Source organism: Rhinatrema bivittatum, chromosome 4 (genome assembly GCF_901001135.1).
Source record: "Rhinatrema bivittatum chromosome 4, aRhiBiv1.1, whole genome shotgun sequence".
NCBI classification, from domain to species: Eukaryota; Metazoa; Chordata; class Amphibia; order Gymnophiona; family Rhinatrematidae; genus Rhinatrema; species Rhinatrema bivittatum.
In genome coordinates this window covers 27,671,092-27,688,902 of record NC_042618.1, presented here as the reverse complement: position 1 = coordinate 27,688,902, position 17,811 = coordinate 27,671,092, and the positions used below count along the sequence as shown (strand labels likewise).

The 17,811-nt window shown below is 45.8% G+C and overlaps 1 protein-coding gene across 2 annotated transcripts in view; it reads right to left on the bottom strand.

Moving 5' to 3' along the window:
• AK7 (adenylate kinase 7) overlaps positions 1-17,811 on the bottom strand; it is a 180,332-nt gene that overhangs the window by 120,499 nt on the left and 42,022 nt on the right. For both annotated transcript variants that reach the window (XM_029597899.1, XM_029597898.1), the window contains exon 7: positions 10,340-10,428. In XM_029597899.1, coding sequence (XP_029453759.1) covers positions 10,340-10,428 — 89 coding nt within the window. The remainder of the gene's footprint in view (positions 1-10,339; positions 10,429-17,811) is intronic.

Genomic DNA, 17,811 nt, shown 5'->3' with positions numbered 1-17,811 from the left:
ACAGAACATGTAACAAATACTGAAATCCATATTCAGAAGCATTTAGCCTGCTAATTCAGAAGTTAGCTGGCTAAATTAATATTTGGGCACTTATCCGGCCAAATTCTAGCTGGATAACTTCATAGTCGGCTAAACTTTGGCTGGATAAATTAGAAGCATTCTGGGGGCATAACTGGCAGGAGTTAAGTTAGCCAGCTGGCTAACTCCACTATTCAGAGTTCGCTGGATAACTTAGTCAGCTAGGTCTGATCATGCAGTACAACTGTCCTAAAGTTAACTGCATAAAATTAGCCAATTAACTTTAAGACAGCTGGCTATATTTTATAGTGCGGCCACACTATTAAATGTCTCTAAAGTTAGTTGGAAATGTTTATCCAGCTAACTTTGTTATCTGGACTATGTCTAAATATGGACCTTACTATGTCTAATGCATTTTCATTGAAATGCCACAAAATTCATTTAGTCCCATTGTATAAGCCTAAATTTCACAATGTTCTCTGTATTCTTTGCAGTTTCACAGCATTTCATCAGTACATAGAAATGCTCTCCATTAGTCTCAATTTGAAAATTCCATAAATGTTATACAAAAGAGAAATTAGTTCTTACCTGATAATTTCCTTTCCTTGAGTCCAGTCAGACCAGTCCAGATGCATGGGTTATGCCTCCTAACCAGCAGATAGAGACAGAGACTAACAGGTTTGCTGACATCACCTTACAGACTCTCGTGCTGACCTCGGCCTGCCAGTATTCTATGCAACAAGCTAAGATAATAATTTTTAATACACTAAACTTTCTCTCACCCCCAAGCAAAACTCAGATAGATTACAAGGTAGAAATAAACAACAGAATCAAGAAACGGAATAGACATAACATGCATTCCTTGATAAGGTTAGAGTGTTATATGAATGGTGTGTTTGCTACTCTACTTGTTGTGCTATGGGCTAGCATTCGGTTCTAATGCTCTTTTTTTTATTTCAGAATTGGTGTGACTTAAGATAATCCCCTGAGGCAGAGATTTTCCCTCGAAACACGGCACATGTCGGGACTGCTGGGATTTTCATATCAAGATAAAAAAGGACCAAGATAAGTGCTTGTTCTTCTCTATTTTATTTGCAAAAAAAAAAAAAATCCAAAAAATATATTTGAACCGATGATTATATAAAAAGCAATGAAGGGTTTTGGACCAGGAATGCTTAGTATGATGATGGTCCTTATGTATTTTTCTTTAAAAAATCAAGTCTAGTTTCCTATGTGTACTAGCGGTAGTTTTATGGGTGACTTCTCTACTTACTTATTACCTTAACATTCAGCATGTCGACTAGTACACACAAGCAGTAATTCTGAAAATTAATCAGGAGAAAACTACATTTGGCAGGACAGGGAGAATCCTGACCTGGTCTGCCTGGACTAAAAGAAAGGTAATTATCAGGTAAGAACTAATTTCCCTTTCTTCTTCAACCAGCCAGACCAGACCAGATGAATGGGATATATCCAAGCTATCCCTCTACAGGGTGGAACACTGCCAAGTCTACTCTCAAGACTTCCAAACCAAAGGGAACCTATTCCCTGGCTTGAAGGTTGAGATGATAGTGTTTTGAATACGTATGCAAGGAAGACAAGATTGCCACTCTGCAAATCTCCAATGGCAAAGTTCTGCCCATGAAGCCACCTGTGCCCTGGTATAGTACCCCCTCAATTTCCTGGGAAGCGGCAGTCCCTTGGATATGTAAGCCTTCCCTATTACTTCCTTGCTCCAATGAGCTATTGACACCTTCGAAGCTGGTTGGAATCTTCAGGAACCAGCAAACCAAATAAATGATACTCCAAAGGTTATGAAACTATTAGTGATGTTTACAGCAGAACTCTCCTAACATCTAAATGATGAAACTGAGCATACTCTTTTCCACTCATGTCTTTTTGAAAGGAGACATACCATCTGGCTAAGATGAAAAAATGTGAAATTATCTTCGGAAGGAATGAAGGAACCATGAGAATCTACGCCATCTCGTTGGATAAGGTGGCCAGGAACAGAGGTATATTATGTCATAGAACACGCTACACACAGTCTGGTAAAGCAAACTTAGTTTACTAAATATAATGAATAATTGGTGGAAAACTGTATAAACAGCAAAGATAATATAAAAAAGCAAATATCAGCAATAAGCAGACAGCATTAGTAAGCATTACATAGATTAATCAAGACAATTAGTTATCGCAGTAATGAAAGATAGAACTAAGAAAAATATTTTTTTTACAAAGAATACTTCCCTCATACGTTTTCCTGTCTATGTGTCAATGCATTCTGTGAAACGGAAAACTGCAAGCTCAGAGATTCCATGCACAAGCTATCTGCTCATGTCGTGGCTCATCTAGAGAATGTTGTCACTTGCAGCTTCTTATATCTCATTCTCTCTGGCTTCAATCTAATGTCTGCAAGTTAGATGTTTCAATTTGCACCCATAGTTCTGACATTTACAGCTTGTTAAACTATGACCAATTAAGATTCACAGTTTTTCAATGAATTTTATGGCACAACTTTGGCTATTAAGGAATATCCTGTATCAGACTCTTTCACCCGTGTTATCTTATAAGAAAATACTTGTTAGAGAAACAATAACCAGCTGTCTCCAGCCCTATTTCAATTCACTAGTATCAGGCATTCTAAGGGAGAAAGAAAGCAAAAAACAATATGCATTGTGCTGGCTATGTATCATGTCTTAATGCTTCTTAAACTATGCTAAGCATTTCCATATGCTGAAATGTGCCATATATATATATAGATAGATAGATCCACATTTATCAATTATTGGGGGCCTGTTTTGATTCATAGCTAACCCATAGTCACATCACAATAATCTTCCGAGAATCTAGCTACTAGCCTAAAATAATTTTAACATACTCATCTGAGATACCCAACAAGGGATCTCTTCACAATAGAGCCTGCAGTTCCGAAATTCATCTGGTGGAACAGATTGCTACCAGAAAACATCATCTTATGAGTAAGCATCTTAAGCAATGCCTCTCTTAAAGACTCAAATGGATCGCCAAGCAGGCATGACAACATCAAATTCCAATTCTGGGGAAGTATTAAGTCTCTTATTGAAGGTCAAATATGCTTCACTTCCTGAAGAAAACAAGGAACATTCGGATAAAAGTCTGCCCATCAATTAGACTCTATAACAGGCAATAGCTGCTTCCTGCACCTTTGGGAGTTAAGGGCCAACACTTATCCAATCCCTCCTGCAGGAATTCTAAGATTACCGGCACTGAAGCTCCTCTAGTTGAGAGCTTCCTAATCGATCACCAATCCTCAAACAACTTCCAGGCTCTCACACATATGCCAAGTATGCGAAATCTTTCTTGGCCCACAAAAGGATATTTACAACCTAGGAATATCCCTTCTCTGACAAATAAGCCCTCTTAAGAGTCAAGATAAAAGACAAAACCGAGACAGACCTTCATGAACCACTGGGTCCAGAATAGTAAGCCCCTGCTCTGAGGCAACAATAGCAAATCTCCTCCAACATCCTCACTAGATCTGCACATTAAGGATGCTTTGGGCAATTGGGAGTTATCACTATCACTAGCCCTTAGTGCTCAGAAATCTTCTGCAAGACTCTGCCCACCAGAGACTACAGAGGAAATCCTGAACTGACCAGTCTTCAGTCAGGGCATCCGAACAAGCTCTTATCCTCCTTCAGCTCAAAAATCTACACACCTATGTATTTCAGATGACCACCAATAGGTCATCAGTGGTTCTCCCCATTTGGACACAATCTGGGAGAATGCCTCATAGAACAGACTCTATCCTCCAAAGTCCAGCCTGTTGCAGCTGAGAAAGTCTACTTGGACATTCTTTATTCTCACTATTAGAGTGGCGGAGAGCCTTTTTACATTCTTCTCCACCAATGCTAACCGCAGACCTACCTCTTCCTCAACATGTCGACATCTGATCCCACCTCTGGGAATCACATCTACCACTGCCATAGCATTGGCTGATGAGATCCTGACCACCTGAACCTGAAGAATGGATGCAAACTAAAAAGGAGTGCCTTCCCTATCACTCTGGTTTCCAACCGATTGATGGAATACTTTGTTTCTTCTGGATTCTAAGTTTCTTTAACCACTATACAGTGAGTACCCCAGCCCCAGAGACTGGCATTAGAGGTCATCATAATCCAAACAATAGATTCAAGATCCACTATCAGGTCCTTACAGACTAGCTACCAAAGCAAAACTCTCTCTGGCTTGCATCATCAGATGGAGCTGTATGAAATACTCCTGGGACTGAGGAGAACATTTTGAGAGCAAGTCCTTCTTGCAAGGGTTTCATATGCATCCTTGCCCAAGGCACTAACTCCAAAGGTAGCTGCCAAGGAACCCAATACCTGAAGATAAATTCATACCATGGATCTCTGAATATTTAATAAACCATGAACTTGGTTCTGCAGCTTCCAGATCTTTATGTCTATCAACTGGACACGACCTTCCCTAGTGTCGAACTGAATCCCCAGTAACTCCAGGGTTCAAAAGGGAAACAAGATGCTCTTGTCGAAATTGGAAACCAAGCCTAGATCCTGCAGTAACTGCATCACTTTGGCTGTCACTGATTTGTTTCTTGGGCCAGTTTCAGTCAGATTCACCAGAATACTTGCTCTGTGAGCTGAGGCCAATGCAAAATACTTTCGCTTGGAGCTGAGGCCAACCCAAAAGGGAGAGCCTGACATTGAAGTTGTCCCCCTTCCCTTCACTATTGCAAAGCAAAGATATTTCTGATGCCCCCCCCTTTTTTTTTTTTTTTTTTTTTTAATCGGGACATGCAGATACAACTCCATCAGTTCTAACATTAAGAATTCTCCTTGTCACGCTGCTATCTCCATCTTGAAATGGAACACCTACAGGGCCTTGTTGAGTTGTTTCAGTTCCAGAATAGGATGAAAGGTACCCCCCTTCTTTGCTATCACAAAGTAAAATGAGTATCAACCCTAACTCCATTGAGAGTATGGGACCAGAACCACTGCCCTTATATGCAGCAGCCACAAAAACATCATACGTATGGTTTCTCCTTATAAATGGATCAACAAAAGGAAACCAAAAGCATCTGAACAAAGGCTGTAAAACTCAGAGCATAGCCATCTCTGATGACTCTTAAGAGCCACTCATCTGAAGTAATGTGGATCTATTTCTGATAAAAGTCTGATAACTCCCTGCTTAGCCCTTATATTAGAGAGTGGTCTCCCACATCTTCATTGGCATGTCCAAGAACTTCCGGAATGTGTGCAAGACTCCATCCTTATCTTCCCTTCTTAGAGTTCCAAAAGGACTGGAATCTATTAAAGGGCCTAGATCCCTGGCCATGCACTACCCTCCCCAGCTTCCCTAAAGTGCCTCCATTTGGAGCTGGCCACAATTGTTGCACCGAAAGTGGACCCTTGGGTCGAGGTGGGGTTGACGCTACCTGTAGGAGGGATCCTATGGGTCCCCACCATCGGCAGGCAGAGAGGGCTGCGGACGGAGGCCAGCTGGCGCTTCACCAATACCAGCCCTCGTTCCCCGTGGGTTGAGCCTTTGGGTGCCGGGGCCGGCAGGACTTAGGTGGCCTCCATCAGTGGTCGTCGATGGGTGGATCGAAGTCAGCCCAGAGGCAGCAACTGGTGTAGGTATCAATCTGTACTGGACGAGCCAGAGTCCCGGAGACCCGGGCACCAATTTAAACACAGTCTGTCAGAGGGCGCCCGAGCAAGAGCAGGCCGAAGCCTGAATGAACCACATCCAGGACAAAGGCTGAAGAGGTGTCTTTAAGCAAGCTGGGTTCTGGGCTGGCGACAGTCTGGAAGCAGTGGCAAGCAAGGCTGAGGTCTAGACGAGGAACATAAGAACATAAGAAATTGCCATACTGGGTCAGACCAAGGGTCCATCAAGCCCAGCATCCTGTTTCCAACAGTGGTCAACCCGGCTACAAGTACCTGGCAAGTACCCAAACACTAAGTAGATCCCATGCTACTGATGCAATTGCTAGCAGTGGCTATTTTCTAAGTAAACTTGATTAATAGTAGTTAATGGACTTCTCCAAGAACTTATCCAAACCATTTTTAAACCCAGCTACATTAACTGCACTAACCACATCCTCTGGCAACAAATTCCAGAGCTTAATTGTACGTTGAGTGAAAACAAATCCTCCAATTTGTTTTTAATGTACTACTTATTAACTTCATGGAGTGCCTGCTAATCCTTCTATTATCCGAAAGAGTAAATAACTGATTCGCATTTACCCGTTCTAGACCTCTCATGATTTTAAACACCTCTATCATATCCCCCCTCAGCCGTCTCTTCTCCAAGCTGAAGAGCCCTCACCTCTTCAGCCTTTCCTCATAGGGAAGCTGTTCCATCCCCTTTATCATTTTGGTCGTCATTCTCTGTACCTTCTCCAGTGCAACTATATTTTTTTTTTGAGTTGCGGCGACCAGAATTGTACCCAGGAGAGAGTCAAAGGATGGTCAGACGAAGTAGAAGTCCAGGGCTGGAGAGAAGCAACCCTGGACGGGTCAGGCAATGCAGAGGTCTGGGGCTGGAGAGAGGCAACAGAGTATTCAGGCAATGCAGAGGTCTGGGGCTTGAGAGAGGCAATGGAGTAGTCAGGCAATACAGCGGTCCAGGGCTGGAGAGAGGCAACGGAGAAGTCAGGCGATGCAGAGGTCCGGGGCTGGAGAGAGGCAACGGCATCGTCAGGCAATGCAGGGTCAAATCAGGTTAGCAATCCAAAGGAGAGAAGAAGGAACAGGAACACTAGAACAAGGGAACAGGAATGAAGGCAATCAGGATCAGGAACCAGGAACTGAAGAAGCAACGAGTACTCGACTAGCGAGGGGACCTGTTGCAAAGGCAATCTGAGAGAGCGGAGCCCAGCCTTATATACAGGAGCTTAGCCAATGTCATCATCCAGGGTCGCAGCCAGGTTCCCACCGTGGGCCCTATTAAAGGATCAACTGCATGCGCGAGCCTAGGGAGGGGCGCGGTGTTGGTCGGGATGGCGTCTCTCCGCGGGCCACACGGAAAGGCCTGACGCGGAGCATCAGGAACTGTAGCAGAGCCGGAGGCCCCAGGGGCGGCCTGAGGATGGAGCCAGCGGCTCACAGCCACCAGAGACAAGGGACCAAGTGCTGGATCACTTTGAAAGAGGTGAGGGGGCCGAGCCGCGGGTCTGCTGCGGCCGGCGCATGTAACAACAATTTCCTATTAGGCTTACCTTTGGGCAATTTGAGGACTTTTGCTTCCCCTCCCCCATGCTTTCATCTGCTTTCCTAAATCTTCTCCAAAAAAAGATTTCCCTAGACAAAACATTTGGACTTCCTTGTCTTGGAAATTGAAACTGCTGACCAGTTACATAGCCACAGCAAATGAGGGGCAGCTACAATGGAAGCCATACTCCTAGCTGAAGCTCGGATCAAGTCATATCAGGCATCGCCCCCAATGCCATCTGAGCTACATCCTCCAGGATCATCCCCCCCACATTCTAAGGAATTTTCCTGTATGTTTTGAGACAAACACAATCCTGCACTAGCAACAATTCTGCTGCACACAACAACCTACAGCACCAAACCAGTAGCCTTAAAAGCCCACTTAAGCACAGCCTCTATCTTCCTATCCTGAGCATTCTTGAGAGCAGGACCCCCTTCCACAGGAATAGTGGTCCTAGTAGTGACAGTACAAATAAGTGTGTCCACTTGAGGAAATTCCAGCTTTTCTCTTTCCTGAGACAGGAGGGAATAGAGCCTTACCCCCTTTAAAATTTAACTCTGGGACATCCCATTACACAGAAATCAAATTCTTATCTATGGCATAGAAACACTTTGAATGATTTCCTTAAACTCAACTTAGGATCTTCTTCTGAATTAACAGACTCCTATCCACTTTTCTTTTTTTCGTTATGTCCAACTGTGAATCTATGGGAGATAGTTCCTTTTTGTGGAACAACCGAACCATAGTTGAATTATTCTCTTCCAGCTCTCCCTCACTGCCACTTTCTCTTAAAACCAGGGAGGATAACTTTCAAAACTGCTCGTGTGCGCATATATATGCATGTATAGAGGCGCATGCAAGTTTACTACTGTGTTTTATGCGCAAATGATATCTATGCGCAAATGATATGCACAGGTTATAAAATGCGAGAACATATGCACGCACAAATGTCCGTATACATAAAATCCGTGAGCCGCACAAGTTCAGACTTACCCAGAAAAGCAGTAGCACTTATCTGGATAAGTTCCAGTTTATGCGGCTAAGTAGTGGCACTTAGCCAGATAAGTCTGAAAAGCGCTACCTGTCCGTCTAACCCCCGTGATAACACCATAGCGCATTTTGATAAATTATCTTGGAAGTGTGAAGCTTAGCCCTGTGTAACTTAGAAATAAATAAGATTTCTTCAGACAAACCCTTTGGTAATTCTCTAAGCAAATGGACAGGAGAGTCATTGGTGAAATAAGTAGGTTTACACATAATTGGAGATGGGGTTGGAACTTATAGCCCTTCTCCCTACAATGTTCTCCTCAGGTTAAGCCTTTGGGTGCCGGGGCTAGCAGGACTTAGGCGAAGGTCTCTGCTGAAGACTAAGTATGTGGTCCAAGGGCAGACTATGGTCAGAGGTAGGCAGCTTACAGGCAAGTCAAGAGTCCAAGCAAGGGTTGAGGCAGGCAGTGTTCAGGGAAGTCGAGGGTCCAGGCAAAGGTCAAAACCAGGTATCTGTCCAAGGGAAAGGGAAAGGAAGGGCAGGCAAGGCAGGAGCAGACTGGGCAGACGAAGGCAGGAAGCAACACACACTTTAATGTAGCTGGACTTGTTGCTGAGGCTAGGAAGAACGACTGAGGAGCCCTTAAATAGACCCAGGGTAGATGACATCATTAGCGGGTGCTGCAGCCTTTTCCTGCCGCAGGCACTTTAAATGAGTAGTCGTCGGGAATGCGCGCCTAAGGAGGGCTGCTGGGAGGCAGCGCTCACTGCAGCATCCCGCTGCATCACAGGATAGCTGAGGCCCGGTGTCAGGAGTAACGGGAATTATAGGGTTCTTCTGCGAGCCGCAAAATGCAACACATATCACAGATCCAAAGCCACGGGACCTTCTCTCCTCCCAGTCCTTTTCTCATTCTTTTGCTCTGGATTTCAAGGAAGAGTTTTCAGGGAGGGGATCCACAGAAGAGAAACCTAGAACTACATTCTGCCCTATAAAAAGGGCCTAATGCAAATGCTGCGGATGAAATCGCTGCAACATCCGAGATCACTGGAACCAGCATATCAGGCGCCTGCTCTTCCTTCCAACAGTTCTAATATAGCCACTGCTCCCACCGCAGCAGCAAGCACCCAGCAGGAATGGCCTGCAGACAACCCCTCTGTTGCAGCCTTCCCAGGGCAGATGACGCCACATGCTGCTCTCTCTCCCTCTCCTCCCCTCAAGATGTACAGAGGCTTCCCTCTCCCAGTGCCTGATACTGCGATTCACATGTGCTGTAAACTACTGAGCACTTCCCACACTCCTGAAGAAACACAATTGCTTTCTCCCTTACCTCTCCCGCCTCAACAGCAGTCCCTCAAATGCAAACCGTTCTTCTGCCTTCTGTTTTGTTTTGGTTTTTTTTACAATTTTAACAGGCAAGAACCAGGGATTAGGAGAAGGGAGGATAAAAACAGAGAGAATAGTATTTTCTTTTTTTAAGGGGAGGAGAGAAAAAGTATGGGGAAGAAAGGGACAAAAGGGGGTAATCCCAGCAATTATAGCTGGGAAGACCCATGTTCCAACAACTGGAAGCCCCTTGGTCCACTGGCTGTGCTCAACAATAGGAGGGAGTACAAGACTTTGACCTCAGGAGCTGCTATCCCAATTTCTATCTTCTTCACCAGGCCTCAGCTCACAGCATGGGATGCTTACCTGCCATCTGCTGGAGACAGAGAATACTAGCAGGCTGAGATCAGTAGGAGAGCCTATAATAAGTGATGTCTGCAAACATGTTAGTCTCTGTCGCCATCTGCTGATTGGGATGATTAACCCAAGCATCTGGACTGTTCTGGCTGGATGAAGAGGAAATTCAGATTTCCTGCAAAATGTTTAATGAACTTTAAATCTGCAGGTTTTTCACATCTTTAATGAAAATACCAAAAGATAAATTTAAGGTTCAGAAGGCCAAAATCTACCATATGTTGCAGAATTTTAAGCAAATTTACATATTAGCAAGATACTTTTTAAAAAAATGCCAGCTATAAACCATTACTCTTAGAATATTAACAAGCTAATGAACTACATTTATCAAGATGATTTAACAGTAAAAAAGTATATAGAAAAATAAGTTACCCTGCTAAATCAGTAACATGAATTAACGGAACGATATTGGTTCCATCTCCATAAACTTCTAATGCAGGAGTTTCGCCAAGCCATGCAGCCTGAAATAGAACACACACCCCCAAAAAAAGCCTTGGTAAAATTAAAATTCAAACAACAAGTTTATGTATTGGTTCCACAATTCCTTCTTTAAAAAAAAAAGAATTTCTTTTGGAGGAGTGAGGCTACTAGCAATATGCACTTAATGTACCAATGCACTGTCTTGACTCCACAGAGAATGCCTTGGGAACAAACTTTCCAGTTATGACAATGGTGCTAGAGTAACATGGAGACCAAGGAAAGTGAGCTGAGAAAATGAACACAAGCAAAAAGATTTGGGGTCTGTCCTATAAAGGTTTTACTCCTACTTTGCGCTTCTGAGAAAAACTTTGAGGTCCCGTAAAATGTTTTTTATCCATTCTTTGTCACTTTATGCTGTTCTTCTCTAATGAATAATTTAGGATCTTCTGCGATTTCTGACACATAGCTACTCTCCACAGCTTAGCACATACCATTTCAGCTTATTTCTAGGTATAGTTTCTTCCAACATCTTTTTACGGACAAAGAGACTGGAAGACTGCATAACTCATGAGTATACTTTTTTTTTATTTTGGAATGAATTTCTTGACTTGTGAGGCAATAATATTTAGAGAGTCTTTTTACAGACTCACCAACACTACTCCATCATCCTGTAAAGAAACATCCATAGATACATAAGTACCAAAATGCTTTTTGCAATGTGTGTACTTGCATTAAAAAGGAGCATGCCTTTGGATGTGCTTTGGTCAGGATATTATGCTGTTCTCTCCCTCTTGGCTGCCTGCACAAAAGAGAGAGCTGAAAGGTACATGGGCGGTTTATATGCCTGTACTGTGTGAAAATTTTCAAAGGAAAATTACTACTGTAGTTTCCCTTTGCCTTTGAAAATTCAGATAAAATCCACAGGTCAAACCTGTCTTCATAGTTTGCAACTAGGTGTGCAGTTTGAAAATTGACCCTTCAATACCTTGCCAGCTTCCATTTGACTCTCATGTCATTTTTAAGTTGTCAGGATGACCAAGTCTCTTTCTGACATCTTCCTAAATCTTCTCCTTACAATTTATAAACTTTTGAGGTCCATATTCAAAAACCATTTAAATGGTTAACTTAAAAGTTATCCCTCTAAATGGCAAAAACGACATAGCGACTTATCCGGCTAATTTAGCCGAATAAGTTGGGGGGTGGACAGGAGATGTTTTGGGGAGGAGCAGAATTAGCTAGCTAAATTCCAGGCTGGTGCTTCCATTAGGCAAATATTCCCGGGAGATACTGATGTCACTAGGCAGTTGCCTAAAGGAAAATTGATTCTTACCTGATAATTTTCGTTTCTGTAGTACCACGGATCAGTCCAGCCTCCTGGGTTTTGTCCCCACTCTAGCATTTAGAGACAGAGAAGTTCTAAAGGACTCTGATGTATATAGCAGGGCGCCACCTACAGTCCGTCAGTATTGCTCAGTCACAAAGCCGAATGGATGAAAAAACCCAAACTATCAGGTCGATTCAGTAAAAATCGCGGGAGAGCGGGAGAGCGCCCGCTCTCCCGGCGCGCGCACAGGCCACTCTCTTGTGCGCGCGATTCAGTATTTAAATGAGGGCCCGCGGTAAAAAGAGGCGCTAGGGACACTAGCATGTCCCTAGCGCCTCTTTTTTTGACAGGAGCGGTGGCTGTCAGCGAGTTTGACAGCAGACGCTCAATTTTGCCGGCGTCGGTTCTCAAACCCGCTGACAGCCACGGGTTCGGAAACCGGACGGTGGCAAAATTGAGCGTCCAGTTATCAACCCACAAGCCGATTTTACATTTTTTTTTTTTTTTAATTATTTTTAACTTTTGGGACCTCAGACTTAATATCACCATGATATTAAGTCGGAGGATGTACAGAAAAGTAGTTTTTACTGCTTTTCTGTACACTTTCCTGGTGCCAGCAGAAATTAATGCCCACCTTTGGTTAGGCGCTAATTTCTGAAAGTAAAATGTGCGGCTTGGCTGCACATTTTGCTTTCTGTATCGCGCGGGAATGACTAATAGGGCCATCAACATGCATTTGCATGTTGCGGGCGCTATTAGTTTTGGGGGGGTTGGACGCGCGTTTTCGACCCCTTACTGAATAAGGGGTAAAGCTAGTGCGTCGAAAACGCGCGTCCAAACGCGGGCTAACAGTGCGCTCTGCAAAACAAGATTGATCTGCAGACGAAAAGTATACAATTGCTGACAGAGCGTACTCTCCATTACCTGTATGTGCAAATCTTCTGCGGCGAAATTTGTTGACATTCTGCCCAGGACGCCGCCTGAGAACGTGTAGAATGTGCCCTAAGACCCATCGGTAAGGGCTTGCCACGCAACAAATATGCAGAATTTATAGTCTCCTTCAACCATCGGGCGATTGTTGTCTTAGACACCATATTACCCCTTTTGGAGCCACTCCAAAGTACAAAGAGGTGATCCGACACACGAAAACTATTAGTGATCTCCAGATAATGCATCAAGGCCCTGCGAACATCCAACTTCTTTACAGGTCGATACAGTAAGGCCGCGGTAGAAACAGTGCGGCAGTGTCAGGCGCACCCTTCCTCCCCGCACGCACAGTTCTCTTCACTTAGTCCCCGATACTCTCTTCTAATTGCATGCAAATGCATGCCGCGGCTTTAAAGCGTTAGGGAAGGGTTATGCCCGTGTAACCCATTTTACTGTATAGGTGCTTAATACAGCGCCTATACAGTAACCTGGGTGCGCTGCTACCTGTCATTTCAAATGTCATTTCAAATGTCATTTCAAATGACAGGCACCAGGAAGTGTAAAAAAAAAAAACACCCAAAAATATGTAAAAACCTGAGTGTTAAAAAAAAAATTTTTTTTAAATACCTGTCACTTTCATGCGGTCATCCAGGCAGCGGCGTGGGTCCAGGCGGCCGGCGGCGGGAGCCGGGTGTTCGATTGAGGCCGCGGGCGGGTAGGCGCGTGTTCGATTGGGTGGACGCGGCAGCGGGATCCGGGGGGCGGGCCGGCAACCCCCACCGGCAGGCGCGCATTCACTGCCGGTGGGGGTTGCCGGCAGTGAATGCGCGCCTGCAGTCGCATGCCGTGGTCACGGCATGTGGCTGCCTTCAGTGCTGAAATCGCACGGCCATTCCTTCACTGCCGGTGGCCGTGCATTCATCCAGGCAGAGGGAACCGTGGGCCGTTTTCGCCACCGGTTCCCTCTGCCTGGATGAATGGCTGTGCGAAATCGGGAGGAAGGGAGAAGGGACTGCCGTAGCAGGCCCGAGCCTTGCTACTTTTTCGTTTTTTGGTTTTTTTTGCTTCGGGAGGAGGGGACCGGACGGGCTGCAGGAGACCGGACTGGGGCTACACCGGAGACCGGACGGGCTGGACCGGAGACCGGACGGGACCAGGGCGGGTAAGCAATGTTTTTTACACTACACTACACTAACTCCTACTAGGGGGAGGCGGTAAACTAGCAGGTTAAGGCCGCGGCAAAACAGCGGGTTACTGAGGAGATAGTATCAGCGCCCGTTACAGTATCGGAGGGGAATAGCTAATTCCTTCATTATACAGCTTTTTCGTTCATTTACATGCTGGGTGCGGAAAGGGTTATGAGTCTATTTTAGGAAGCGCTAAGGACGCGTGAAACTGGAGACTGTATCGCTGGATCGCCTTACTCGTCTGTATTGTGCGCTCCCAGCACGTTACAGACGGGCAATCTTTAACTGCACGTTACTGTATCGACCTGTTAGGTCCTTAGCAATAGGATCCAACCGGTTCAAATCTGAAAAGGACGGAAGCTCTATTGATTGATTAAGACGAAAGGAGGAAACAACCTTTGGCAGGAACGAAGGAACCGTTCGCAAGGATATTCCAGACTCAGAAATCCTTAAGAAGGGTTCCCTGCAGGATAAATCCTGAAGCTCAGATAATCTACGAGCCGAGGAAATTGCCACAAAAAACACGACTTTCAAAGTAAGATCCTTTAAGGTTGCGCATTTCAAAGGTTCAAAGGGCACAGCACACAAAGCTGTGAGGACTAAATTTAAATTCCAGAATGGATAAGGATGTCTGAATGGAGGACGTAAATGTTTTGCTCCCCGAAGGAAGCGAGAGACATCTGGATGCGCCAACAACGTTCGACCCTGAATGGTACCAAGTAAACAACCAAGAGCAGCTACCTGCACCCTCAAGGAGCTACACAATAAGCCCTTAGCTAAACCAGCTTGAAGGAAACACAAAATATCTGGCACAGATGCCCGTGTAGGAATATCGCGGTCTAAGCACAAAGACTCAAAAACCTTCCATACTCGAACATAAGACAGGGAAGTGGAAGTTTTACACGACCGCAAAAGCGTAGTCACCACAGCATCCGAATAACTTTACCCTTCAGACACTGCCTTTCAAAAGCCATGCCGCTAGACAAAAGCGATCGACCTGGTCGAAACAAACAGGCCCTTGATAAAGCAGGTTCAGAAGTTCCAGGAACCTCAGAGGAGCCTCCACCATCAGATTGACCAGATCCGCAAACCATGGACGACGCAGCTATTCGGGAGCCACTAGAATGACGTCTGCCGGATGTAGTTCTACCCGTCTGAGCACTTTGCCAATTAGGGGCCAAGGAGGAAACACAAAGTAGAACATTCTTCGGCCAAGAAAGCACCAGAGCATCTACTCCCTCCGCCGCCGTGTCTCTGCGGCGAGCAAAGAAGCGTGGAGCTTTGGAATTCTTGAATGTCGCCATGAGATCCATGCAAGGAGTGCCCCACCGGTCGCAAATTAGCTGAAAGGCTTTGTCGGCAAGTTCTCACTCTCCTGGATCGAGAAGATGTCAACTGAGAAAATCCGCGTGAATGTTGTCGACCCCAGCAACGTGGGACACCGCTATGCTGACCAAGTGCTGTTCCACCCAACTGATCAACTGGTGAGCTTCCAATGCAACAGACTGGCCTTTGGTTCCTCCTTGGCGATTGATGTAAGCAACCGTGGTCGCGTTGTCAGACAGTATGCAGACTGACTTCCCCTTGAGGAGTGGAAGAAACTTCTGTAAGGCCAGTCGAACCGCCCTGGTTTCCAACCGATTGATGGACCATTGAGATTCCTCTTGGGACCATTGTCCTTGTACTGAATTTGTCAGACACAATGCCCCCCAACCAGAAAGGCTGGCATCCGTAGTCACTACCGTCCACTCCGGAACCACCAAGGGAACTCCGCGGGTCAAGTTGTCTGAAAGCAGCCACCAATCCAAACTGGATCGAGCAGTCTCCGTCAGTGGAAGGGGAAGGTGAAATTGTTCGGATACTGGGTTCCATCGGGAAAGCAACGCTGACTGCAAAGGTCGCACGTGAATGAAAGCCAAGGGAACCAGTTCCAATGTCGAGGTCATCGAACCCAGGACCTGTAAATAATCCCAAAAACTTTTGGAGGATGCTTGGACAACAATACTTGCACCTGACCTTGTAATTTTAGAATGCATTCTGACATCAGGAAAACTCTGCCTTATCGTGTATCGAACAGGGCCCCCAGATATTCTAATGACCGGGAGGAAATTAGTCGACTCTTGGCCAGAATGACAACCCATCTGTTGTGTCCGTCGGTTCCCGATTCCATCTCTCCGCCCTCCTTACCTCTTTGGCGCCTCCCTCTTCGTCCGCGGGAAGATTGGCTGCCGCGGCGTTCTTCTGCCGAAGTCCTCCGGTGTCCCGGACCGCGTGGACGCTGCAAACCACCATGTTTCCTGGAGGCCTAGGGGCGCGCGAACGGCATGGCCCCGACTGAAGTACCGGTGATGGCGCGAACCTTGGGGGCGTCCCCCAAAGATGATGTCGCCCGCGACGGATATATAAGGTCTTAGAATTTGCTAACACATCGAGTTAGCAAGGGTTACACTACCTAAGCTACTCTGCCTCCTCGGACTTACAAGGGGTACCCGCTCCTCGGGGGCCTCGCTCTCTCCTTTGTTTTCAGGTGACAGTCTGGAACTGGTACTCGCTCCTCGAGGGCCCTCGTTCCCAGACTTACTCGGTACTCTCTTCTGCCTGGAAATCATCACTGCCAACTACATCAGTGAGTTACCATCACTCTCTCAGAGCTTTCCCTGGAACCAGGTACTCGCTTCTTGAGGGCCTATACATTCCAGCTCCTGGGCTTCTATGAGACATTGCGTGAGTGTTACCATCTGGTGCAGTACATGAACTGTGCATACTCTGCCTACTCAATATATATTTCAGTTTCTCTACAGCTCAGCTTCCAGGGATTGCTGTTCCAGTATCTGAGGGACTACAGCCCAGCCAGGCCTTCCAGCTCACTACTGCCACCTCTGGTGGTTCAGTATTCTGTCTAATAAAAGAACTAGTGTGTGTCTGTCTCCATACTCTGAGCCTGACCGGTGGTTCCTCTCGGGAACTTTCCCCCGGGGACGTGGTCACCTTCCACCGGTCCAAGGATCCACCCTCAACTCTTCTAAATAACATCAGATTACTAACTCCCAAGCAGACTGTTAACTCACCACTGAACACCATCCGAGTGTTTGTAACAACTGAATCACCTGGTGGATCGCTTCCTGGCAAAGGACCTCCGACTTTGCTCGAATCAGCCAATTGTCCAAATATGGATGAACCAACAATCTTTCTTGACGAAGCTGCGCTGCCACCACAACCATTATTTTGGTGAATGTCCTGGGTGCGGTTGCTAGGCCGAAAGGCAGAGCTTGAAACTGGTAATGAAGTCCCAGGATTGAAAATCGCAGGAACCTCTGGTGGTCGGATCGGATCCAGATGTGCAGATACGCCTCCATCAGATCCAGAGACGCCAGAAACTCCCCTTGGCGATGACTGACCTCAATGTCTCCATATGGAAGCGGGGTATCCAAAGACACCTGTTGACCTGCTTTAAATTGAGAATGGGCTGGAAGGTTCCTTCTTTTTTTGGAACCACAAAGTAAATGGCGTAACGGCCCCTTCTTTGTTGAGACGGAGGATCAGGAATGATTGCACCGAGGTTCAACAAGCACTGTAACGTCTCCTCTACCGCCTGGCACTTGGTTGCGTACCCGCATGGGGAAACCAGGAACTTGGGACTGGGATGGCATGAAAAATCTAAAGCGTAGCTGTGTCTTATCACAGAGAGAACCCACTGGTCCGGTGTTATTTTGGTCCACTCCTTGTAAAACAGAGACAATCTGCCTCCGACTACTGGAACCGAGGAATGGACCGGCATCACATCATTGTGAAGGCTTTCCACCCTGTGTGGACTGGGACATACCCGGTCTGGCAAAATGTTGGCCATGAAAGGACTGAGACCATGACTGTTGCCTATTGGAATTTTGTCAAAAGGAGGGAGTGGGTGCCCGAGTAGCCCTAGACTTTTGACCCTCCCAAAACCTAGATTTTGAGGAAAAAGAACCCCTTTGCTTCGCCGATCTTCC